This window comes from Fusarium odoratissimum (assembly GCF_000260195.1).
Source record: "Fusarium odoratissimum NRRL 54006 unplaced genomic scaffold supercont1.4, whole genome shotgun sequence".
Lineage (NCBI taxonomy): Eukaryota > Fungi > Ascomycota > Sordariomycetes > Hypocreales > Nectriaceae > Fusarium > Fusarium odoratissimum.
Window position 1 is genome coordinate 277,563 of NW_022158690.1, and position 22,174 is coordinate 299,736.

General features: G+C 49.2%; 9 protein-coding genes across 13 annotated transcripts; 4 read left to right on the forward strand and 5 right to left on the reverse strand.

Moving 5' to 3' along the window:
* Positions 1 to 982: 982 nt before the first annotated feature.
* FOIG_03223 (uncharacterized protein) lies at positions 983 to 2,655 on the reverse strand (the record flags this gene model as incomplete). Its single annotated transcript, XM_031200983.1, has 3 exons — positions 983 to 1,114; positions 1,172 to 2,539; positions 2,596 to 2,655. The coding sequence occupies 3 exons, from the start codon at positions 2,653 to 2,655 to the stop codon at positions 983 to 985; spliced, it is 1,560 nt and encodes a 519-aa protein (XP_031068507.1).
* A 732-nt stretch (positions 2,656 to 3,387) lies between these two features.
* On the reverse strand, positions 3,388 to 4,998 carry FOIG_03224 (uncharacterized protein). Its single transcript, XM_031200984.1, has 2 exons — positions 4,840 to 4,998; positions 3,388 to 4,773 (listed from the first exon to the last, which is right to left on the reverse strand). Exon 2 carries the CDS (start codon positions 4,580 to 4,582, stop codon positions 3,788 to 3,790), a length of 795 nt encoding a protein of 264 aa, XP_031068508.1. The 5' UTR covers positions 4,583 to 4,773; positions 4,840 to 4,998; the 3' UTR covers positions 3,388 to 3,787.
* Positions 3,482 to 9,637, forward strand: FOIG_03225 (uncharacterized protein). The gene is made up of 3 exons (XM_031200985.1): positions 3,482 to 3,721; positions 3,774 to 6,290; positions 6,342 to 9,637. The coding sequence occupies exons 2-3, from the start codon at positions 6,045 to 6,047 to the stop codon at positions 9,411 to 9,413; spliced, it is 3,318 nt and encodes a 1,105-aa protein (XP_031068509.1). The 5' UTR covers positions 3,482 to 3,721; positions 3,774 to 6,044; the 3' UTR covers positions 9,414 to 9,637.
* Positions 9,638 to 9,703: 66 nt separating this feature from the next.
* On the forward strand, positions 9,704 to 13,148 carry FOIG_03226 (DNA primase small subunit). Its single transcript, XM_031200986.1, has 4 exons — positions 9,704 to 10,093; positions 10,143 to 10,337; positions 10,386 to 10,832; positions 10,884 to 13,148. The coding sequence occupies exons 1-4, from the start codon at positions 9,849 to 9,851 to the stop codon at positions 11,494 to 11,496; spliced, it is 1,500 nt and encodes a 499-aa protein (XP_031068510.1). The 5' UTR covers positions 9,704 to 9,848; the 3' UTR covers positions 11,497 to 13,148.
* On the reverse strand, positions 11,453 to 13,183 carry FOIG_03227 (tRNA (guanine-N(1)-)-methyltransferase). Its single transcript, XM_031200987.1, has one exon. The coding sequence runs from the start codon at positions 12,831 to 12,833 to the stop codon at positions 11,598 to 11,600; it is 1,236 nt and encodes a 411-aa protein (XP_031068511.1). The 5' UTR covers positions 12,834 to 13,183; the 3' UTR covers positions 11,453 to 11,597.
* Positions 13,184 to 13,281: 98 nt separating this feature from the next.
* Positions 13,282 to 16,889, forward strand: FOIG_03228 (uncharacterized protein). 3 transcript variants are annotated; one of them, XM_031200989.1, is made up of 8 exons: positions 13,282 to 13,579; positions 13,642 to 13,761; positions 13,819 to 14,007; positions 14,061 to 14,325; positions 14,506 to 14,561; positions 14,733 to 14,779; positions 14,954 to 15,672; positions 15,721 to 16,845. In XM_031200989.1, exons 1-4 carry the CDS (start codon positions 13,369 to 13,371, stop codon positions 14,162 to 14,164), a joined length of 624 nt encoding a protein of 207 aa, XP_031068513.1. In that variant the 5' UTR covers positions 13,282 to 13,368; the 3' UTR covers positions 14,165 to 14,325; positions 14,506 to 14,561; positions 14,733 to 14,779; positions 14,954 to 15,672; positions 15,721 to 16,845. The 3 variants fall into 3 exon arrangements, with proteins under 3 accessions (XP_031068513.1, XP_031068512.1, XP_031068514.1); XM_031200988.1 differs by having other exon boundaries at positions 13,295 to 13,579; positions 14,733 to 16,889; XM_031200990.1 differs by lacking the exons at positions 14,506 to 14,561; positions 14,733 to 14,779; positions 14,954 to 15,672; positions 15,721 to 16,845 and having other exon boundaries at positions 13,305 to 13,579; positions 13,819 to 14,081.
* On the reverse strand, positions 14,885 to 17,199 carry FOIG_03229 (uncharacterized protein). Of its 3 annotated transcripts, none has more exons than XM_031200992.1 (4): positions 17,051 to 17,199; positions 16,340 to 16,992; positions 15,714 to 16,288; positions 14,885 to 15,658 (listed from the first exon to the last, which is right to left on the reverse strand). In XM_031200992.1, the coding sequence occupies exons 2-4, from the start codon at positions 16,769 to 16,771 to the stop codon at positions 15,232 to 15,234; spliced, it is 1,434 nt and encodes a 477-aa protein (XP_031068516.1). In that variant the 5' UTR covers positions 16,772 to 16,992; positions 17,051 to 17,199; the 3' UTR covers positions 14,885 to 15,231. The 3 variants fall into 3 exon arrangements, with proteins under 3 accessions (XP_031068516.1, XP_031068517.1, XP_031068515.1); XM_031200993.1 differs by having other exon boundaries at positions 17,047 to 17,069; XM_031200991.1 differs by having other exon boundaries at positions 16,340 to 17,190.
* A 379-nt stretch (positions 17,200 to 17,578) lies between these two features.
* FOIG_03230 (altered inheritance-mitochondria protein 24, mitochondrial) lies at positions 17,579 to 19,401 on the reverse strand. The gene is made up of 3 exons (XM_031200994.1): positions 18,904 to 19,401; positions 18,722 to 18,840; positions 17,579 to 18,669 (listed from the first exon to the last, which is right to left on the reverse strand). The coding sequence occupies exons 1-3, from the start codon at positions 19,073 to 19,075 to the stop codon at positions 17,788 to 17,790; spliced, it is 1,173 nt and encodes a 390-aa protein (XP_031068518.1). The 5' UTR covers positions 19,076 to 19,401; the 3' UTR covers positions 17,579 to 17,787.
* Positions 19,283 to 22,006, forward strand: FOIG_03231 (kinesin family member 22). The gene is made up of 2 exons (XM_031200995.1): positions 19,283 to 19,646; positions 19,742 to 22,006. Exons 1-2 carry the CDS (start codon positions 19,436 to 19,438, stop codon positions 21,673 to 21,675), a joined length of 2,145 nt encoding a protein of 714 aa, XP_031068519.1. The 5' UTR covers positions 19,283 to 19,435; the 3' UTR covers positions 21,676 to 22,006.
* Positions 22,007 to 22,174: the final 168 nt, after the last annotated feature.

Genomic DNA, 22,174 nt, shown 5'->3' on the forward strand with positions numbered 1-22,174 from the left:
CTGGTGATAGCACTTTTATCTTGGATGTACTGACCTTGCCTCGAGATACCTCCAAATGCGCCATAGTATGACTTTTGGCAATGACTCAAGATGGGTAATAGAGCGAATCTTGCCGAAATTATCGCCAACAACACTGATAGCTATGTCCACCAAAGATCGAGGTCCCCTTGTGCCTCGAGGCTTGAAGGAAGGGTATGGACGACGCCGGCTCCAGTCTGCATTGCTCTCAGCCGTAAGAGCCTCCCGGGTCATGAGATATTCCCTGAACGCTGGACCAGCATCTTCGAACATGGCTGACTTGAGAGAAAAACCATACAATAGAAACTTGGAAATAAAAATTATTCGGATTTATGTCGGAATCGTATAAGCTTACAATGGGATCATATATGAAGTTATGAGAAAAAGGCCAAGTTTTGGTTGTTGAAGTGCTGACTGAATTGAGACTGCGTCAAGGGGAGGCAGGAAAACTTAGGATAACTTTTTTAAGTGATAAAAAGACCTAGGTAAGTTTAGTATATCTTAGTAAGCCTTTAGACTAGTTTATTTTGGCACCCTGATTTAATATTAGAAGTTTTCTTTCTCCCTGAGGTGCGTTTCACTACCTCTAACACCGACAAGAAGGAGCTACCTACCTATAGTTGATGAGCCGACTTTGTGCATAAACCAAAGAAAAATAATCAAGTATGGCACATGTAGTCTCTCATTGGGTTATTTTGAATTTTTTTATATTGTTTGTCGCTTAAAATCTTTAACTGTACTCCGTCGCGGAAACACCGTCTGAACAAGCTTATCGTTTTTCCATGTATCAACGGGAACAAGCGAAGCCGCCCTCTGAGGTGATGGCTTCAGCCATCAGACCCTCTTTCCAATCCGCAACCTTGTTATCTCAAAGCCGGGTAATCCTTCTTCAAAAGACTTTTCACATGACCGCGCGCTATGGTATCCAATCGTAATATCGTTCCTTCTCTTTTATTTGCGTCATCTATAGCATGGGCTTGAGGTCCTCGGCGACGTGGAAGGGAGCCTCTGTCTTGCTCTTGACCTCGTCAACTGTGACACCGTCTGCGATCTCGATAAGGGTAAGGCCGTTGGCGAAGTCGACATCGAACACACCCTGGGATGAGAGTTAGTATATCATTAACTGATGACATGAAGATTTGGGGAAACTCACCAGCTCAGTAATAATTCTCGACACACAAGCACGTCCAGTCAGAGGGAACGCGCACTGCTTGACAATCTTGGGGTTGCCCTTCTTGTCTGTGTGCTCCATTGTCACAACAACCTTGGTCTCACTGGGGTTGCTGACAAGATCCATGGCACCACCGAAGCCCTTGACCTTTCCGGGAAGCATCCAGTTGGCAAGATCACCAGTGGCACTGACCTGCATAGCTCCAAGGATAGTGAGGTTGATACGGCCGCTGCGAATCATACCAAAGCTCTCCTCGCTACCGAAGACAGCAGCACCGGGCTTGAGAGTAACGGTCTCCTTGCCAGCGTTGATCAGGTCAGCATCCTCCTGGCCCTTTTGAGGATAGGGGCCTAGGCCAAGGATACCGTTCTCAGACTGGAGCTGAACCTCGACCTCGGGACCGACAAAGCCAGGGGCGAGCATAGGCATACCAATGCCCAGGTTAGCGTACATGCCGTTCTTGAACTCCTTAGCAGCACGACGAACGATGCGCTCACGCTTGGCAGCTGTGTCACCAGAGCCGAGGGCCTTGGTAGCCTCGGGGTCGTTAGGGTCCTTAGCCCAGGTGTACTTCTCGATCGACTTCTCCTCCGTGCTCTGAATGACACGCTTAACGTAGATACCGGGCAGGTGGACAGCCTCAGGAGGAATCTCACCGGGCTCAACGATGTGCTCAGCTTCGACAATGGTCATCTTGGCGTTGCGGCCCATGGCGCCGTTGAAGTTGTGGGCAGCGAGACGGAATTGACAGTTACCAAGCTTGTCAGCCTTGTAGGCCTTGACGAAGGCATAGTCACCGTCAATGCTCTCCTCCAGAAGGTAAGACTTTCCCTTGAAGACCTTGACGTCCTTGGGGTAAGAGTAGACATCAGGAGAACCATCAGGCTTGTTGCGCAGAGGAAGATCACCAGTCTGAACAACTGTGCCAAAGGCAGCAGGGGTGTAAAAGGCGGGCACACCCTTACCACCAGCGGCACATCGCTCAGCGAGAGTTCCCTGAGGGGTCAGCTCAAGCTCGACCTCACCAGTGAGGTACATCTTTTCAAAGGTCTTGTTCTCGCCAATGTAGCTAGCAATCATCTTGCGGATTTGCTTAGTCTTGAGAAGTCTGCCGAGACCAAAGTTGTCGGTACCGGCATTGTTGGAGACGGCTGTGAGACCCTTGATTTCAGGCTTCTCGAGAACCTCGTTGATGAGAGAGTCAGGAACACCGCAGAGACCGAAACCACCACAGAGAAGGGTTGTGTTGGGCTTCATGTCCTTGAGAGCTTCCTTGGCAGAGGGGAAGACCTTGTTGATCTCGGCGCGGCGAGCGGTTGCCGAGAAGGATCGCGCGAGGACGGCATTAGGCTTGAGAATTGTTAGTATACACTGGAGATGCGCATTGAGTTGCCCGAGAGACCTACGTTGGTGGGATTGCGAGCAAAGGCTCGGAGGGTCCGTAACCGAAAAGCTGAGGAAGACATGATGTGTGTGTTTGGAGAGGACGGATGAGAAGGTCGGGAATAGCTTCAGTGTCGACAACCCTGCTGTCGGTTAGGAGAGTAGCTATAGTATATGCTTATTTGTACGATCAATCGAGCTTCATGCGCCAGGGCTCTTTCTTCCAGACACAGACCAGAGAGTAAGAAAGGAAGAGATGTTATGAGAGAGAACTTGAGCCGACAATGGCGATAGAAATCGACGGGCCGTTGGCGGGGGATATCCGTTTATTAAGGCCGGCTCTGGCCGTAAATCGACCTCCGTCTAAGCTCAAATACAATTCCGCGACCAAAGTTCGGAAGCGATAATCGGCATTCGGTATGATACCAAAACAGCATTTACAGGAACATTTAGGCGGGTCACCCTCATAAGCTCTCCTCTAACGGCTGCCGGGTGGTGCCCGTACAAGAGAACCTTCACCTTTGACCGGAAGCGAAGTGGAGGATCTCCCCGATCTCTACCTGTGGAGACCGAGGATAAAGTGATCATGAGTGGCAGGACAGAGAGAACAGCGGGGGCTCAAGTCCGGGGCAGACCAGTCTGGCGCTGTAATTTAGTGGGCGGGTAATGGGTTTTCCGAACCTACCGGCTATTCGTTTCGGGAGTTGACTTGTCATGACGGAACAGGGCTTCTCATGACAACCAAACAGGCCGGGTTTTCACCTTGACAAGCTAGCTTTGTTAGGAAAACTTGCTGATGTTTGGAGAGGAACATCTCGGGGTTCAGTCACCGTTTTATTCATTGGTGATTATGTGTATTAGTAGTAATTGTTGTGACTACAGAGCATATCCTAGATTTCCGACCCGGTTGCTTTCCGATCCGAGGTCGGCTATGGACTCTACCTAATTCACTTCCAACTTACTAAGGTGAGCCAGAAGCATGGGGTTATCAACACTCCCTCCCTTCTTCTCTGCAACACAACGCCAAGTGTCCATGATATTTTGGACGCAAACTCCAAACTCCAAATACCATCATTAGCTCGATAAGCAAATCGTGGCAGTTCCCTAAAACATGCTCGCATGAGCGGAAGAATGAAAATGAACCACCGGGTATTCCTTTATCCTCCACAATAACCACTTCCCATGAGAGCTCACCATTTAGCTTGACAATCCACATTACATAGCAGTAGTGGCATTCTCCGGGTGAAGAGATACCAGTCCGACCAAGTTCCCCTCAGGGTCAACAAACTCCCCAATATCCATGATGCATTGTCGAACGCCGTATCGCAGCTGCTTGATCTCGCCGTAGTTATTTTCGACCAACGTCTCGGCAACACTCAGATCAGCCACTCGGATGTGGCATGCTGGTGTTACACCGCGTGCCATGGCTATCTGTCGCTTGTATTCGAGCTGAGCGCGGCTGTCTCCTGTGTCTCTCACTTGCATCAAGGCTCCTGTGATGCGAGATCCTCCGCTCTGGCTTGAGTTGAAGAAGTTCATGGGCTGCACGTCAAAGTGTGAAGATCCCCATTGCCTCATATATGGGTCATCAGACTGTTGGGCGTTCACGTCCCCAAAGAACTTCCAGCCGAAGCAACGCGAGTAAAAGCTTACCGCTCTGTCTAAGTCGAAGCAGTACAGGAGGAGAAAGTCGGGAGTTCCTCCCATGCAAGACATATCTGGTCTCTCGCTTCCACACGTTTCGGTCTGAGGCAGCGAAGAAGGCAGCAAGTCGTTGTCGTTTGCAATTCTTGGAGAAGCAGAGGTTTCGAGGGACATGTTCTTGGCGGCATTTATGGGCAGCGAGAACGTTGAAGCAAAGGCTGGCGGCGTGGGCATCTCGGCTATGGGTGTGCTGAGAGCATCATAGCCTAGTGAGGGTACCGGCGATGGTGTTCTTCGATCTGTGTCAAGGTCCATGGCTGATGAGGAAAGCGTGAGAGATGGTCTTGATTTTGTGTATGACTCCATTTTGACAAGTGGATGTATTTTTGAATTCCACTGGCTCGCTGAAATTTCTTCGACAGAAGCGTCAAGTGACCCAGGCAAGGTTCAGTATTATGATGGAAAGCGTGACGCGCCGCGAGGCAATAGTCTAACAAAAGGAGAAATACCCGTCGTGACTTAGAGACGAGGCCCAGTGGACAAGAAACCACAGCTATCTAAGTTATTCAACAATCAGATATATGGTTTGCATGAGCAAGCCATAACCTGATGGACAGGGTTACCTTGTTCTTATAGCCACCTCTTGATGAACAAGAGGCAATTTCCGAGAACTCCAACGCAAACTCTCCTTACATGCTGCGTGCCTTCAACTGCATAAAACACCACAAAAGCAATGATTCGAGACTGGAAGCACGGAACTTGGCGTGGGTGCCATCTGGGGCTTGCCAGGCCAACTCAGGCTAAGTGGTATGGAGGTTAAGGCAAGGAGAAGGCAAGACACTCAAACACAACAAAACAAACACACGACAGTGTTACGTCAAAGACCAATCGTCTAGGTCTAAAAGGCTAAAGACGTCAAGGGCGGAAGAAACCTGCAGCGACTAGGTCGCTTTGGCAAGTAGGGGTTCTCATTCTGGAAGGCTAATGCATAGACGAGCAGAGCTACTGTAGGAGCTGCATTGTTGGCGTCTTGATTTGGCTGGAGTCAATCACCATAAACATAAACAAGCGTGTGTCTCGAGCTGAGCTGAAGTTGTGGTTGATTTTCAGGGCCTTGACTTCATTTGATCAATGTAGCGTTTATACTGGAATGGTAAACAACCCGAAATCCCACGCCTTCGCGGGTCATGTCATCAAACAGTTGTCTCAGAAGAGTGCGTTTCTTAATTTGCAAACATAGTTGAGAGTGGTTAACCAACCTGAATCCTCACATGTCTCAGTTTCGAACTGATGGCTTGACGATCACCGATCGTGAAGGTGAAGGATTGGGGGTACCAAAGAAAAGGGTGAGAGAGTTGGCTGGTATCAGGTATCAGAGTGGACTAGCCTGAGCGTTCTGCAAGGCGTGCTCTATTTGGCGGGTATAATTAAGCAAGGAGTTGTTTTGAGTGTGATCGCCTGAACGGTTGGAAATGTGCTTTACAATAGTAGCTGCATAATTTATGTGCAGGGAAGATATGGTGTGAGTTTCTCAAAAGGAGAATACGCGACGATCGAGCCGGAGGAAAGGAGAGGAACGTTTGTGAGAAGAGGACAGTGGATGATTGTATTGACCCAAATCAAATGATGCTCGGATCCGATTGAGACTGGTTAGACGTGGAAGTACGTACCGTTTCCGATAAGCTTCTTATCGCCCCGCAGATCCTGGCTTCAGAAAAAAAATTACAGCATGAGCGCGGACCAAAGTCAATAGTGGCAGCTTCAACACCAAGGAACCTCCAAATTGTCGATAATCGCCTTCCACCATCTGGCGCATAATTAAATCGTCATGGAGTCCAGTTCAAAGCGTCGGAAGCTAGACCACTCTGGATCTGGTCTGAGACACGATGCTCTCATTGATTTTGAGGCTCGCAGCTCTGCCAGAGTCTCAACCGCTAGCACTTTTGTCCTCCAAACAGACGAGCTACTCAAGGAGGCGAAACTTGACTATGGGAAGGCATTGAATCATGTTGATGCAAACCTTCATCGACTGAAGGAAGCTATTGACACTGCGACTCCCCACGGACCCGAACCTGTTCGTACTATACGCAAAGTCGCCGATCTTCAAGACTAACAGATTTTCTAGATCACCGAAGTCACGAGCCGCTTTGAGAAGAAGCATCGCATCGTCATTCCTTACCCCGATCCGAAGCCTGCTAAAGATGCTCCCTACAAGCTTTCCTTTGAGAAACCAGGTTCATATAATGTCGTGGGAAGCTATGTCGCCAAGACTATGGTCAAGTCCCAGGCGCAATTTGGCATCGATATGGTAGTTCAGATGCCGAAGACTATGTTCCAAGAGAAGGACTTTACAAGTATGCGATATTTTTACCGCCGAGCATACTACATCGCCTACATCGCCGCCAACGTCAAGAAAGAGTTGGGAGACTCGATGGATATCGGCTTTGAATACCTGAACGAGAACCCGCTTCTGCCTGTACTTGCACTTCGACCCAAGGCCGAGGAGGAGGAGACCGATGCCAAGGAGATCAATGGGAAGGCTTCCAAGAAGAAGGGGAAGGTTGTGAAATCCCCGTATACTATTCGACTCATCCCTTGCGCTCCTGATGGCCTTTTCCCCAAGTCGAAGCTACTTCCTAGCTCTAACAACAACCGAAGTGGAGAGTCCGACGACAAAAAGACCCAGGCTAGAACTCCTTTCTATAACTCTACTTTGAAAGCTGAGGAGACGTTCATCTCTTACCTGCGTGTTCTTACACACGCCAAAAACGAGTGCCCCGCCCTGACTGATGCCTGTGTATTGGGAAGAATCTGGCTGCAGCAGAGGGGTTTCGGAAGTTCCATCTCGCAAGGCGGATTTGGTCATTTTGAGTGGTCTGTCATGATTGCTCTCTTGCTTCAGATGGGTGGACGGAATGGGCAGGCAGCGCTTTCAAACTCTCTTAGCAGCACTGAACTTTTCAAGGCTGCTGTTCAGTTCCTTTCGGCCACTGATTTCAACAAGAAGCCTTTCGTTTTTGGATCCTCGAAGATAAGTGCCGACTCTGTCCGAGAAGCTGGCCCTGTCATGTATGACCCAATTCGAGAACTCAATGTACTGTCAAAGATGAGTCCCTGGTCTGCGAGTCTACTTCAAATGCACGCCAAGTCCACCACCGACCTCCTCGCTGACGAAGCTGCCGACAAGTTCGACCCGACATTCATTGTCAAGTCTGATGCTCCTCTCCAGACATTCGATGCTATCTTTGAGATTAAGAGCAAGGATATTGCTAAGTCCAATAGCTCTACTGACTGCAGAGGACCTGCATGGGACTTTAGCCTAGAAGCACACAAGGTACTCACGAAGGCCTACGGCACTCGTGCTCATCTCGTGCATTTCCAACTGCCTACCAGAGCTGGGTGGTCGTTGGGCTCCGCGCCAACTTCAAGTTCTGGTAGGCTTCAATTTGGTGTCATGTTCGAATTCGCCCAGATGTCCAGACAGATGGAGCATGGTCCCGCAGCAGAAGAACAAAAAGAAGCTGCCAAATTCCGACAATTTTGGGGCGAGAAGGCCGAGCTGCGTCGTTTCAAGGATGGCAGTATCCTTGAATGCGTTGAGTGGTCAAGCAAAGTTCCGTTCCAGATCTGCGAGGAAATCGCAGCGCACACCTTGAAACGACACTTGAAGGTTGCCAGCGAAGATATTATTGCTTTTGGGGCTGGCTTCTCCAACATTGTCACCTTCTCTCATATGGATAAGGAGGCTTTCGATACTGCCCGAAGAGCGTTCCAGACCCTCGAATACGATATTCGAAACCTTGAAGAACTGCCACTGCAAATTAGACAGCTTTCGCCGGTTTCACCAGCCGCTAGATATGCTTCAGTTGATGCTCCAAGCCCTGGCTTCCACACAGGTACTATTGAGCCTATAGATGTGAACCTCTATTTCGAGGCATCGAATCGATGGCCCGAGAATCTAGTGGCCATTCAAGAGACCAAGATTGAGTTTTTGCTGGACTTCGACAGGCGTCTCACGGCGGCGAAAGAAAACATTACAACCTATCTTGGCCGAGATAACAAGGAGATTGGTATCGAGAATCTGGCATATCTCGACATTATCTACGAATCTGGTGCGGCATTCAGGTTGAGAATCCATGCAGACTTGGAAGATACCCTCCTTGAGCGCCAAATCAAGAACAAAACGCTTGATGCTCACATTCGAGAGGAGTCGGAAGCGGTCCTTGCTAGGACCAACTGGTTCTTTGCTACCCTACCAATTCATACACAGACTATCTCAACTTTTTGCACACGCCTTCATCCTCTATCACAGACTATCCGCTTGGTAAAGCACTGGTTCAACTCTCACAAGCTTTCAAGCCACATCAGTGAGGAGCTTATTGAGCTCTTCGTTCTGCACGTGTTCTTACAACCATACCCATGGAGAGCCCCCACGAGTGCCTCAACAGGTTTCTTACGCACCCTGACATTCCTGTCGCGCTGGGATTGGCGTGATGAGCCTCTGATCGTCGACTCTGCAGAGGAGCTGACTGATGATGATCGCCATAACATTCGCAAAGAGCTTGAGTCTCGGCGCAAGAAGGATCCCAACATGAACCACACAGTCATGTTTGTTGCCACCTCTAATGACACTTCTGGCCTCGCTTATACCCGCAATGGACCTTCTAAGCTCATCGCCTCACGTATGACCCGACTGGCTAAGGCCGCATGCAAACTTGTGAAGGACAGCGGATACCGTATTGATGCTACTGAGCTATTTGAAACTTCTCTCGAAGACTACGATGTTCTTTTACATCTTTCTCGAAAAGCTATTCGCTCAATACTTCGAGAGGCTGCTTCTGACCCCTCAGCCCGCCGTCACTCCCAGTTCAAGAACCTTGATGATCGCACAGGTCGCGCACCACTCCCCATCCGTGCTCATCCTGTCGACGTATTGATGGAGGAGCTACAGCGTGTATACGACGATTCACTTGTGTTCTTCCGGGGAACCAACAACAGCGACGAGGACGATGCTGTGATAGGGGCTATCTGGAACCCAAAGCTTCAGCAGCAGAAGTTCCGAGCTGGTCTACCTTATAATTTCCACAAGGTAACCGACGAGGATGGAGATGTAGTCGTGGTGAACCGTAAGGCAGTGTTGTCAGAGATTGCTAGGATTGGTGGCGATATGATTAGAAAGATTGAGGAAGTCGAGTAAAGCTGACGCATCGTTCAAGAGGTGCAGACATATTGGAGAATACCCATGCATATAGATCGAGATATAGACTCAGGCTCTATCTTGAGAAATGTTTTTAAAAAGTACATTTTTACGTCAGGCGTCGAACTTTACTTCACATTTTGAGGTGGCCCTATCGTTACGGAGCAAATGGAATCTGATTGATAGATTATAAGATCGTTGTCTATGATTGAATCTTTTTGGTGAGATGATCAAAAGATACGTACCTCGCTTAATTGCCAGTAGTGGAAACAGCTTTACGCGAAAAGACGCGTCTAACGCGTTTCACTTTCACCCCTCTACCACTATCTTTAGTCTATCTTCCAGTCCCATCACTGCGACAACCAGCAACGACAACTTAGAATTCATAGGCGCTCTGAAACCGATCACAACAACAATTGCTGTCGGTTAATCAAAATGCCCCATTCTATAGAAGCAGAAGCCATGTCATCCCCAAGTAACGTTAAGGACGAGCCTACGGAGGAGACAGGAATCTCTGATGAGACTCCTAATGCGCCGGAGGCTGATGTCAAAATGAACGAGACAGAAGACGTCAAGAAGGAAGCCAAACAACTCGAGGACCTATTCGACGATGTCGACTCGGACGAGGAATTCCCCAGTTCTGCAGCTGTTCAGCCAAGCTCACAAGTTGCACCGCTTTTGTACGTAAAATCCACGTTTTGGCACAGCGGTTGAACTAATTGGTTATAGCGATGCTATGACATTGAAAGCCTCAGATCCTGAAGTCATGCGAAGCTTCTATCAGCGATTATTCCCATGGCGATACCTATTTCAGTGGCTCAATCACAGCCCAACCCCAACAAACGACTTTGGCAACCGAGAGTTCGCTTTCACCCTCCAGAACGATGCCTACCTCCGATACCAATCCTTCCCTACCGCCGATATGTACGTGACCTTGTTGCTCATTGCGATTTAACACTCATATTTTTACAGGCTTCGCAAGGACGTTCTCCGACTAATGCCCTCTCGTTTCGAAATCGGACCAGTGTACACCACCAATCCCCGCGACCGAAAGCAACTCCGCAACTCATCCGCCTTCAAGCCCCTCGCGAAAGAGCTATGTTTCGATATAGATTTGACAGATTACGATGATATTCGAACATGCTGTGATAAGGCGAATATCTGCAACAAGTGTTGGCAGTTCATGACAATGGCTATTAAAGTGGTAGATGTTGCGCTGAGGGAAGACTTTGGCTTCAAGCATATCATGTGGGTGTACTCAGGACGACGAGGTGCTCACGCCTGGGTTTGCGATACGAAGGTTCGAAGCATGGACGATCAGAAGAGAAGAGCAATTGCAGGCTACCTAGAGGTGGTCAAGGGAGGTGCTCAGAGCGGAAAGAAGGTGAATGTGAGGAGGCCATTGCATCCTCATTTAGCGTGAGTTCATGAGCTAGACTCTTGTGAAGACGATATACTAATTCGTTGTAGACGGAGCCTGGAGATCCTGAAAACTCATTTCCAAGAAGACGTTCTTGATGTCCAAGACCCATGGGCTTCTGCTGAGCAATCCGAGAAGCTGCTACAGCTTCTTCCAAATCAGAACCTCAACGAATCACTACGAAGGAAATGGGATGCTGCTCCAGGACGTGCATCAGCCTCAAAATGGGCAGACATTGACGCAGTAGCAAAGTCGGGCGCCAGCAAAAACCTCGACGCCAGACAGCTCCTTGAAGCCAAGCAGGACATTGTCTTGGAGTACACCTACCCTCGACTGGATATTGAAGTCAGCAAGAAACTCAACCATTTGCTGAAGAGTCCTTTTGTCGTGCATCCCGGTACTGGCCGAGTTTGTGTGCCCATCAACACGAAGAATCTCGAGGACTTTGATCCTCTAGGTGTGCCTACGGTGCAGGATCTTTTGGCGGAGATCGACTCCTGGAAGGGAGAGGAGGAGGAGGGTGGTAAAGGCACAGCTGACTGGGAAAAGACAAGCCTGAAGCCATATATTGAGCAGTTCAGACACTTTGTTAATGGTTTGATGAAGGATGAGAAGGATGTAAAGGTAAAGCGGGAGCGGGAGGATGAAAGCATGGACTTTTAGATGCGATATGAGATGGGACAGACTTATGAACAGTATATTTGGTATATTTGGTATTTGCTTTTGGAACTGGCTGGCGCAGCACGGCAATAATACAGATGTCTCTACTTTGAGGGAGCTTCGACTTCAGGGGTATTGGTTTGAGGAGTGGTCTCCTCAGCATCAGGGTCCTTGATCTCTTGATCCTCCTCCTCAACCTCCTCGACCACTGCCCCCTCAGCTTCTTCTGCCTCACCTGAATCGCCCATCTGGTCTCTTAAGTGACCGCCCTTGCGCTTAGGGATGACACTCAAAAATGCATCGCCCCAGTTCTCATACTCAAGCCACTTTAGCATGATCTCGACGACGTGGTTTGTCGCTAGAACCGTCCGGCTCTGCATCACCATGTACTGGCCGATAGGCAGCCGAGCCGTTCGGATGCCACGTTCCCTTGCTCGTTTGTAGCACAGCCCCTTTTCACGGTTCTTGTCGACGAGGCCGCCGATGACATAGCTTGTGTTGGGCTCGAGGCGTTCGAGTGTGTAAGGTGAGTCTGATGATAGGTAAACAATGTCCTGGTATTCAGGAGAGGGCTCTGGCTCGGGATCAGGCAAGGGGAGAGGGTCCTTTTCGTCCCTCACCCATGGGATTTTGTTGTCCAAGCTCCTCTGGAGTTGATCGACCATGTGGTCACTCGGGTCCTTCATCTTCTCCCGAGCCTGCTTCGCACACTCGATGAAATCTCCGTCCACAAAATCAATCCCCTTCCAGTTCTTGTGTTTGTCATCGAGGATCTGGTGGAACCGCTCAGCCAGTTTTCCATTCCAACCCGAAACGAAGATGTGTGTGCGATATCTCGCATTTTTGTTCTCTGAGTATGACCTGGTGATTTGGCTGCCGAGTGAAATGAGCTCCTTCTCACGCATGTACTGCTCAAAGTCACAGTCGAAGATGAGTGTGACAGGCACATTAACTGAAGGAGGTTTCTGCTGCTTATTGGCGTTTGGATCAATGCCCTGGGCGATAAGCGCTGCCCTTTCTTCACGCTTGCGGACTTTGCGTGCGACTCGGCTATCCTTTCGCTTCTGCTTGCGCTCCTCTTTTCCGGCTTCCCATTGCTGCTGTTTTCTCAAACGCTTCAGAGCGTTCTTGGACATAGGCTCGGCGGCTTCGTCATCCGCAGGCCGCTTTTGAGGAATAGTTGAGCCCTCTGTAAGGGGCACATTATCTGTTGGCTTTGTGTGAGAGTCGGTGGTGACTGTTTGCTCACTATGTCCAGTGTTGGCTGAGTTTTCTGGTAGTGAAGGTGTTTCCTGATGATGAGGTTGACCTGTCTCTCCTTCACTTGTTGTTGGCTCCATCTTGGGAGAATCAATTCTTTCGATCTTATCTATACAGGAAACCAATATGTGGCGAATTGAGTTGATGAATTGATTCTAAGTTCAGGATAACTTCTCTTAGATAAGTCGTATAAGAGGTTTGCCAGGATAACGTCGAATAGGAAAATGAGCTGCGTAACGATCTTATTATCGAGCAGTCTCGGAAATTGGATAATTGTATGAACGTAATAGGAGCCAAGCCTCTATATGAGTCAATGGCATATCCGTCGAATACCTCTACCCAGATTCAAAGCTCGGGAGAAAGACTATCTTTGTTAAGCCCATAGCCAATTTTTCTCACTGAGTCCAGTGATGGTGGGGCATGATGGAGGTACGTACCGCGACAGCGGACTTGAATTTCATCTAGCTCTCTTGGGCCAATAAGAGCAGAGCAATTGAATGACCAACGTCACGTGTTCCTGTGGAGGCATCTCAATCCTACAGTTTCCATAGCTCGGCTTCAACCTCAGGTCCAAGAAATAAAAGCTCCCAACTCCTCTCCCTCACAGCATTCGCAATGGAGCACCCGTCGAGCGCGAATTGGAAGGCTCACAAGAAGGCCGAAAACCTTTTCAAGCCTCACGATGTCCTCGATGACACCGCAAAGGCTGGTGTGATCGGTGCTCTCAGTGGTCTCTTCCTCTCCTCCGTCAAGAATGCCATGGCCAAGAACAATGTCGGCATCTTGAGCGTCTTCACCCGAGGTGCTCATATTATCGGTATTGGAGGTACGATAGATGTGGTGGACAAGACCAATTGGAGGTTTAGCGGTACTAATTATGTCATATAGCCGCCGCTCCCGCCGCATATGTCTTCGTCTCACGAAGCTCAATGAACCTCCGCGAAAAGGACGACGCCTTCTCTGCTGCTCTCGGTGGCTTTGCCCTGGGTTCAGTTCTCGGCCTTCCCAGTATGACCTGATCTTGTACCTCAAATCGCAAAAACCGCATGATTTAACACGCTGCAGCGAGACGAATGCCCGTTGTTATGGGACTTGGTGGTGGTCTCGCAATCTTCCAGGGTATGTTCCACTACCTCGGCGGCCGATACGATAGCTTTAAGAGAGAGGACGACGAATTCGAGCGCAAGGAGATCATCCGACGAAGCACCCGACTGCCAATTGAGCAGACTATTTCAGAGATTGGCGAGGGTCGAGGTAAGTCGCGCACGACGTCCGATGTGGACGGATATCCTCTCACACTTTGATAGGCATCCGACCTCCTGGATATGAGGAGCGAAGGGCAGAGCGACTTAGTGAGAAGTACGGTGTTGAGATTAACCCCATTAAGGCGACTGTCGAGGGTAGCCAATAAGCACGAAGCGACAAGCGGGCGAAAGGGACGGGAGCGATTGTACATAACTCTTCTGGGCGAGGAAGAGATGCTACACTAGAGAATTGGAGTTTTGTTTTGTTTCCATGTGAGGCTCTGAACTGTGCCAACTCACGCTTGGGCAGTCAGTTCTCTCTCAAAAGGTATGTCATCTGAGCTTTCATTCGTCCCTCCCCATTTTGCAATGATGATACACCGAGTCAGAGGCTGTTTATGATCAAAATGATTACAAACCTCACCAATATCTACATCCTGAGCACAGTCCCCTATTGATTCGCATGGTTTTGATGACGTTATTTTGGACTATTCGCTGACCATGGTAGATTGCCTGCATAGCTCTCTATCATTGAGGAAATACCACATGTTATTATATCATAAGGTAGGTCACGTATATCCCTGTTTCTTTTGCTTTGCTATGATGATATACCGAGTCAGAGGCTGTTTATGATCTTAATGATTCCAACACTCACCAATATCTACATCCTGAGCCCCTATTCTCACTTGTTATAAGTCTATTAATTTTTGACGGGAAAATGCTAACTGCATCAAGACACTAGGCTCGTTATCTACGAAACTTTCTCTGTGTAAAGCATTGTGGTGCGTGTGATTTCTTTCATCTTTTCGCATACCGTTCTATGATGATACATCGAGTCAGAGGCTGTTTATGATCTTAATGATTCCAACGCTCACCAATATCTACATCCTGAGAACCCCCTCATTTTGTCTTTGTTTACTGCAAGCTCATTTGGATGTGTTGCTAACTCATCCAAGTCTAGTTACTCTGGTTTATTCCTCTTTCGTGTGTGCCACAAGCATTGTCTGTCCTAATTTGACTTTACGGTCATCTCATTATTCACGCCAGTATAAGCTAGCGACATCTTCTCCATTAAATGCGGATTATCTCACGTTCTCAATGTTAACCTTTTCCGAATGTATTCATCCATCCTGTGTCTCGTGTGGATTCCATTTGCTTTTGCACTTGATCCTATTTTTCCAACTCGTCGACTTTCTAGCCTGTGATTTGCTCTTCCATTCGTGTTGGACAGACCTCAGACCTTGACCACCTTCAATCCGACTTGCACATAACGTGCAAAGACGAAAAACATGCAACCGGCCAGCATAGAACAACCACAAAACAACTGCAGGCCGAGATAGTCACCATTCTGAGCAGACACGATGGCTCCAGCGATGGGGCTTCCTGTCAGAGCACCAAAAGACTGAATCGCAAACGCAGCGCCAACACGAGTACCAATCTGGCGAATATCGGAGAGCTGTGCGATGAGAGTCGGGACGAGACTGATATAGCCACCCGATGAGAACCCAAAAATGACAGCAAATACAACAATGCCGGCGGTATCTTTGACAGGAATCCAGACACAGAAACAAAAGAGTGCGGATATGAATGTGATGATGATCATGACGTTGTATCGACCGATTTTGTCGGCGATAATGCCAGGAATAATACGACCAAAGATACTGTGGTCAAGTCAGTACGTACTGCAAAGCGCCGTCTGGAAGGGCCATGACTTACCTCACAGCATTGAGGATAGGTAGCAGGTAAGGGATCAAAGTCTCGGACATGCCCGCAGCCTGAGCCTGGAGGAGGACATAGTTAAAGGGAAGAAACATGCCCCACATGAAGAGAAAGAAGCCGATGACAGTGATGAGGATGGGAAGTTCACGGAGACCGTTGATGTAGTCCTTGACAACAAAGGGTTTGGGGCGAGGAGGTAGACGGGACTTGACAGTGAGGCAAGAGAAGACAAGCAAAACGAGGAACATGAAAGCCATGGTACGCATCATCCAGGGGAAGCCGACGCTCTGGATCATCTTGTCCATCATGATTGGAAGAACAACACCTCCGAGAGACGAGCCTGAGACCATGATACCGAAAGCGCCAGCTCTACGCTTGAAGAACCAGGTGACGAGTGAGGACATGCAAGCGTTGAAGACAGCGCTTGATCCAATGGCTGCGACGATGGACTGTGAGAGGAAGAACTGATAGTATTCTTTTGACAAAGAAATCATCATGAGACCAAAGATGTAGGCGATCGACCCAAACCAGAGAAGGTACTTGGGGCCGTAGTTGTCGAACAGACTGCCAAACTAGCAAGGGGTAAGTTTATTGCTTGATACGAGGAGGATGTGTACACATACAATGGCACCACAGAAGACCATGAAGAACACCTCAACAGAGGTGATCCAGCTCACGGCAGAGCTATCATAGTCCCTAAGCGGTCCAGAAACATAGTATTTCTGGAACACACCCACGCAGTTCACAAGGCCGAATGTGCAGAACAGAGCACACCATCCACCAAAGACAACAAGCCAAGCCTCGAAACCACCATCTGGGAAATCAGCTGGTGCCATTCCTGGTGGAGGACCTGCTGGTGGTTGCTCCTGTTTCTTCTCATCCTTGTCACCACGCTCGAGATCTGCCACGACGGCGTTGGCAGGTTCTGGATGTATGTTGGCTTCTGTTTTGGCCGTAGGTTGAGGACCTGACTTTTCTGGGTCTGTTGAAGTGGTTGGTTGGAGGTTTCTGTCATTGACCGTCTCAGAGGAGGAGGATATTGTCGAACGAGCCATGATTATGGTTGTGTAGGTGTAATCTGAGATGCAGGTGCTAAGAAAGGAAATAATTATTATTATGTTGCGTGTTACTCAAGCTGCCACTGGGCCATGATATGTCAGTGCTAACAAGTGCAAATCATTGCTGTGTAGTGATAGTATATTTGAGCCCAGTATGGGCAGAACCTTTATAATTATTGCCCTCTGTAAATCTCACCGTCTTACATCTACCTATGTATCTATATGATCGATGTTAGCTAGTGGGGTAGATCTCCCGTTGTTGAAACCAGTACCTACGGAGTACCGTGTCTATCCTTGCACCTCAATCGGTGTTCGTCCTTGGCGGAGGTAATAAATCCGTCGAAGTGTGGATCAGTATCGGCTTTAACAAGGGTTCTTTTTGCTTCTTTCGTCCGTTATCAAACACTCATAGGGCTGGTCTCACTCTGACATTGGACTTAACTCAAGGCCGAGTCGCGAGCTGTCTAAGCCCAAAGCGTGGCTGGCAACGGAAATCATCCAATAATTTCGAGCTATGGTAACATACGACTGCTCCTTTCGAGCCTACATTATTAATACAATTGAAAAGGAATGGTTTGTCAGATAAGTTGGCTGCATGAGATGAGTCAGTGATCGTCGTGCTTTTTAGCCTGTTGTTGAGCTGTTCCTCCTGTAGGGGCCTGAATAGACCGCTCGGATCCGATGCGAGAATTGATTAGCCCGACCATCAAATACCTACCTAGTGACATGCGCTGTTGTTATGGTGCTGGCTGTGCCTCTTCGAGACTTAAGCCACATCTTCAGTATGAGCCGAATTCCCGAAAACACCAATCAAGTAACAGCTCTTAGAACGTCTCGATATTGATACATAAAAGCTTCAACTCTATAATGGATAGTATAGGTAGGGAAGTAATCATACATGACAAACAAAACGTTGTGTTGTGTAAAAGTCTCCTGCTCGTCTGCCTCCTTTTTTTATTTCATGCTCTGCAACATCGCTCGCTCATATCACATTGCCCCTCGTCTGCACATTCTTATCGTATGAACTCCTTGAGATCCTTGTTGTCCTCGAATTTTACCTTGCCATCCTTCTCAACTGTGGCAACGTGAATTCCCGTCACTGACTTGTCTTCCACTTCTGGCTCAAGAGCCTTGACAGGGGCAGGCTTGGTCTCGGTACCGTCAGTCAGCTTGGGCTTATTTTTCAAGTCGAGAGCTTCTGCCAGAACACCGGGCTGGGCATCAGCAATCTCATTCACTTGCTCGTTAGTGAGAACGTCTGAAGCGCGCACTCCTCGGCTAGACATGAGGATCTTCGTGGGACCATGAAACTGGAGGAAAAGGCGATCACCCCAGATGGTTCGTCGAGTAGCTGTTCGCATGCTATAGAAAGCTCTTGCCAGGTACTTCCATACCTCCGAGTTACGCACAGTCTTCACCCATTCAGGCTCTGAGATCCATCTCGATAGCGAGGGCACCTGGAGTCGTAGGCTGTTGCTCTTAAAGCGGAAAGGCTGCGGCGGATATCGGCTGATCGAATAGGCGACAACACTTCCGGGATGCGCGACAAACTCCTCTCCCTCTTTGAGAGTGAGCTCGTAGATTTGCCCTGGTGCTGATAGAGCGGCGAGACCTCGTCCTGTTAGAAGTGTGTTGCCCCAATGGGCTAGTGTGAGGCTGCTCTGAATGCGCGCCGAGGGCGCGAGAGTGTGTCCTGTCCAAGCCAACAGTGCATTCCTCTGTGAGATCATCCAATCTGTCGTTCCGTCAAGGTGGAGAACTGTAAAAGTGGTTGTAGGTGATTTCGTCGATATCAAGGCTGTGATGGGTGTCGTGGCTGAGATGCGCTGGTATAGAAAGGGAACGCCGAGAAAGGCTCGTGTGATCGGGTTAAGGATCGAGAGTGTGGACTGGGCCTGTTTATCGTATTAACAAGTCTTCTGATATCTTGGTCGTGATGTTGCGTACATTTTCAGGCTTGCCGGCTACAGCAACCAAGGTACCCCTCCGAGTATAGAGCTTCTGTGATGCCGACAACGTCACAGAAAGGAGCGAATATGGTGAGCCGAGAACCTCGAATCGAGCATCTAAACAGGTAAAGGGTCAGAGACTCGCTTCTGTCATAGCTCAATGGCACAGAGAAATCATACCCGCAGGATCCCTTGTCTCGAGAGCTCCAAAGGCATCAGCTCCAACCTTTGGCGCTTCAGTGCTCGGCGCAGCGCTGATCTGAATACTCCTGCACTGAGTGCAAGTATACGAAGGTAATGCCCGCAGCCGTAGTCCTCGCGCCGCTCTCGTTAAGGGCAATTGGCCTCGCATTTTTGTTGGATATATGAGCTCTGAGAGAGCTGTATAACTTGTACATCTACCACCTCACATTCAGCTCAAGCCAGCCCGCTATCATCTAAAGCGAATCAGTATTGTTAGCGGCTTTTCCCGTTCCCACACGTCATGTCACGTGGGGGTCCGTTGCTGTGCCAACGCCCGTGCTTTCTTCCTCATTTCACTAGACCGCTACCCATGCTATCTTTCTCTATAGCAAATCTTTGCTAACTTTCAGGACGTGGTAGCGGCCAGTTTGGTAGGCTGACAGAGTCCGACTCAACGATACCTTGAGCTTCTTCGCCCTCACAACCAATACAATCCTCTCGATACCGAATACACGTGTATACTTACACAATGAGTGTGAGAGTGGTCTCCAGGATAAGACCGCTGCTCGAAAAGGAGCGCGAATGTGACATTATCGTTCGAGCCGATACCGCCGATTCTGGCAAGCCAAACACGGTCGTCAAGATTCCCAACCCCAAAAACGAGGCTGAGGAGTTCTCATTCGCGTTCAATGGCGTGTACGACCGATCTACCACTCAAGAGGAATTGTTTACTGCTGAAGGTGCGATCTCATAAGCTAACGCGTTTTGTTTCGTCTTGTTTTCGTTTACTACGTCTCGTTCCTGCTCGTATCGTATCGTGTGTTGACTCGAATAGTGGCGCCGCACGTCAGGTCTCTCTTCCAGGGATACGATGTCACAATATTCGCCTATGGTGTCACCGGTACCGGTAAAACACACACGATGCGAGGCGGTATGAAGCTGGCAGACCGCGGGGTGATTCCTCGGATGCTCAGCAACGTCTTTCGAAGAGGCAAGAAGATCATGAAGGATTCTCGCGGTGAGACGGATGTGCAGGTTTTGCTGTCCTACTACGAGATCTATAACGACAAGGTCTTTGATCTCCTCGAGCCACCCGAGAAGCGAACGCCAACCGGTCTACCACTACGAGCTGAGGCCAATGGCAAGACTATCGTTGTCGGTCTGTCAGAAAGAGCTTGCGAAGACCTCAAGGATTTTGAGAAGCTCTATATCGAAGCCAACAACAACCGTGTCACGGCAGCTACCAAGCTCAATGCCCACAGTAGCCGCAGCCATGCTATCCTACGAGTCAAGCTGATCCAAACCACTTCGGAGATGGTCAGGGAGAGCACAGCCTCCGCCATTGACTTGGCCGGATCTGAGGACAACCGCCGAACCGACAACGGAAAGGAGAGGTTGGTGGAATCTGCGGCCATCAACAAGAGTCTCTTTGTTCTGAGCCAGTGCATCGATGCTATCGGCCGTGGTGACAAGAGAATACCCTACCGGGAGTCCAAGATGACACGGATTCTGTCACTGGGTCAGAACAATGGAATCACTGTCATGATCTTGAATCTGTCCCCTCTGCGAAGTTATCACCTCGACACCCTCAGCAGTCTCAACGTCAGCTCTCGAGCGAAAAGGATCGAGGTTAGGGAGATTGAGAATGAGATTGTGTACAAGCAAGTTCCTAGGGCAAACTCGGGTCTCACAGGTTCCAATGTCCAGCGTCAGCCTCTTCGGCCACTTGCCAACCTCACCAATGTGCACAACGGAAATGTTGCTGCCAAAGCCGCTGACAAGGCTGCCGATGCCAATAAGCCCGTCAAGGCCTTCAGCGTCTACACTGACAAGTCCAAGCCAGCAGCACCTGTCAGCCGTCCCCTGGCGAGCTCCAATATCGCCCGTCGAGTCAATCCCGTCAAGCGGCCGTCTGAAAATGATGCCGCTATGAGACCCAGTAAGATCTCAAGACCTGCAGCTCCAGCATCTGTTACGGTTTCCGCTGCTCAAATTGAGGCCATGGTTGAGAAGAAGGTCAGCGAGATCCTTGCTGCTCGAGTTGCAGCTGAAAAAGAATCTCAGCCCCCACCAACGGTCCAACCTGAAATCAGTGATGCTGTGCAAAGACGATTGGAGGCTCTTGAGCGGCGGATTGACAGCGATGAATGGCGAGATGATTCCAAGTCGGAGGGTTTGAGGTTCCTCCTGGCTGCTCGCCAACACAAGGAGCGCGGCGAGGATGAGATCGCGCTTAAGATGTACGAGAGAGCTCTGCCCTACTTTCCTGGACAAGCAAAGCTGCTCAACAAAATTGAGAGACTACGATCGCGGTTGAACGGAAACGCTCCCGCTCCTTCTCCTCGCCGGGAAACTCCTCGTTCGGAGCGCAAGAAGCGAAGGCTCGTCTACGATGATGCGGACGGCGATTATGAGACTGCCGAGGCAGACGTTGATGAGGAAGAGTTCGCTCACCGTGCCTCAAAGCCCAAGTCTCGAAAGCTCAAGGTCAAGGCTCTTGCCACCAAGTCCATTCTTTCGGGTGACGATGAGTCTCCCGCATCGCCTCGAACTCAGCATCTTCTCGATATTGTCAACTCACGCGACCTCGATCAGATTCGAAGCCTAGTCGGCTTCGGTGCAAAGAAAGCCCGTGACCTGGTTGACTATCTTGAGCTTGTCAACGATGACGAGGCTGGTGGCCGTATCGACAGTCTTGCTCAGCTGAGGACTGTTCCAGGCATGGGAAGCCGAACCGTGGAGAGAGCTTATGACGGACTTATTGTTTGAGCGTGGCGTAAGTTGTTTTTCGCCCGGAGATGGGATGGGCATCCAATGCTTTTGGTTTTATATCATAGCCGTATACCCCCCTGTTTTGTTCGAAGTTGATGGATGCATTGGAAAGCGAGGGGAGTTCATGGAGTTTGGGCGAGTTGAATTTATACAAAGGTTGCATGGAAGGCAGTGGTAAAAGGCTGCCATTTTAGGTGTTTGTTTATTCATTAATCGGGTTCAAAATTGCATTACATCTTGTGTCCAAGTAATACTCACTTACACTATACTGTATTCCACGAACGTCGTTCGTTACAGGAATAATGGACGGTGAAATGGGACTATCATGACTAAACCACCAAGTCAATACATGTTTACAGACCATCCGCGAAGAGAAGCTTGGTATTACCTACCGGTAAGCAGCGTCATATTTCAAATATCTGGTTAAGCCCTCCAGTAGCTGCCACATTTTAGTTGGTGGGGCGAACTTTGTTTGTTTGTTTGTTTGTTTGTTTGT

What these genes read in the sequence shown, in the direction of transcription:
- FOIG_03231 (XM_031200995.1), top strand. Translation starts at nt 19,436, where the DNA reads ATGAGTGTGAGAGTGGTCTCCAGGATAAGACCGCTGCTCGAAAAGGAG. An exon ending in GGAATTGTTTACTGCTGAAG is followed by an intron (nt 19,647 to 19,741) that starts GTGCGATCTCAT and finishes TGACTCGAATAG; the next exon opens with TGGCGCCGCACGTCAGGTCT.
- FOIG_03230 (XM_031200994.1), bottom strand. Translation starts at nt 19,075, where the DNA reads ATGCGAGGCCAATTGCCCTTAACGAGAGCGGCGCGAGGACTACGGCTG. An exon ending in CGAGACAAGGGATCCTGCGG is followed by an intron (nt 18,841 to 18,903) that starts GTATGATTTCTC and finishes TTACCTGTTTAG; the next exon opens with ATGCTCGATTCGAGGTTCTC. An exon ending in TAGCCGGCAAGCCTGAAAAT is followed by an intron (nt 18,670 to 18,721) that starts GTACGCAACATC and finishes TACGATAAACAG; the next exon opens with GCCCAGTCCACACTCTCGAT.
- FOIG_03229 (XM_031200992.1), bottom strand. Translation starts at nt 16,771, where the DNA reads ATGGCTCGTTCGACAATATCCTCCTCCTCTGAGACGGTCAATGACAGA. An exon ending in TGGTCTTCTGTGGTGCCATT is followed by an intron (nt 16,289 to 16,339) that starts GTATGTGTACAC and finishes ACCCCTTGCTAG; the next exon opens with TTTGGCAGTCTGTTCGACAA. An exon ending in CCTATCCTCAATGCTGTGAG is followed by an intron (nt 15,659 to 15,713) that starts GTAAGTCATGGC and finishes ACTTGACCACAG; the next exon opens with TATCTTTGGTCGTATTATTC.
- FOIG_03227 (XM_031200987.1), bottom strand. Translation starts at nt 12,833, where the DNA reads ATGGAGCCAACAACAAGTGAAGGAGAGACAGGTCAACCTCATCATCAG.
- FOIG_03225 (XM_031200985.1), top strand. Translation starts at nt 6,045, where the DNA reads ATGGAGTCCAGTTCAAAGCGTCGGAAGCTAGACCACTCTGGATCTGGT. An exon ending in CTCCCCACGGACCCGAACCT is followed by an intron (nt 6,291 to 6,341) that starts GTTCGTACTATA and finishes CAGATTTTCTAG; the next exon opens with ATCACCGAAGTCACGAGCCG.
- FOIG_03224 (XM_031200984.1), bottom strand. Translation starts at nt 4,582, where the DNA reads ATGGAGTCATACACAAAATCAAGACCATCTCTCACGCTTTCCTCATCA.
- FOIG_03228 (XM_031200989.1), top strand. Translation starts at nt 13,369, where the DNA reads ATGGAGCACCCGTCGAGCGCGAATTGGAAGGCTCACAAGAAGGCCGAA. An exon ending in TCATATTATCGGTATTGGAG is followed by an intron (nt 13,580 to 13,641) that starts GTACGATAGATG and finishes TATGTCATATAG; the next exon opens with CCGCCGCTCCCGCCGCATAT. An exon ending in TTCAGTTCTCGGCCTTCCCA is followed by an intron (nt 13,762 to 13,818) that starts GTATGACCTGAT and finishes AACACGCTGCAG; the next exon opens with CGAGACGAATGCCCGTTGTT.
- FOIG_03226 (XM_031200986.1), top strand. Translation starts at nt 9,849, where the DNA reads ATGCCCCATTCTATAGAAGCAGAAGCCATGTCATCCCCAAGTAACGTT. An exon ending in TCACAAGTTGCACCGCTTTT is followed by an intron (nt 10,094 to 10,142) that starts GTACGTAAAATC and finishes AATTGGTTATAG; the next exon opens with CGATGCTATGACATTGAAAG. An exon ending in CCATTGCATCCTCATTTAGC is followed by an intron (nt 10,833 to 10,883) that starts GTGAGTTCATGA and finishes AATTCGTTGTAG; the next exon opens with ACGGAGCCTGGAGATCCTGA.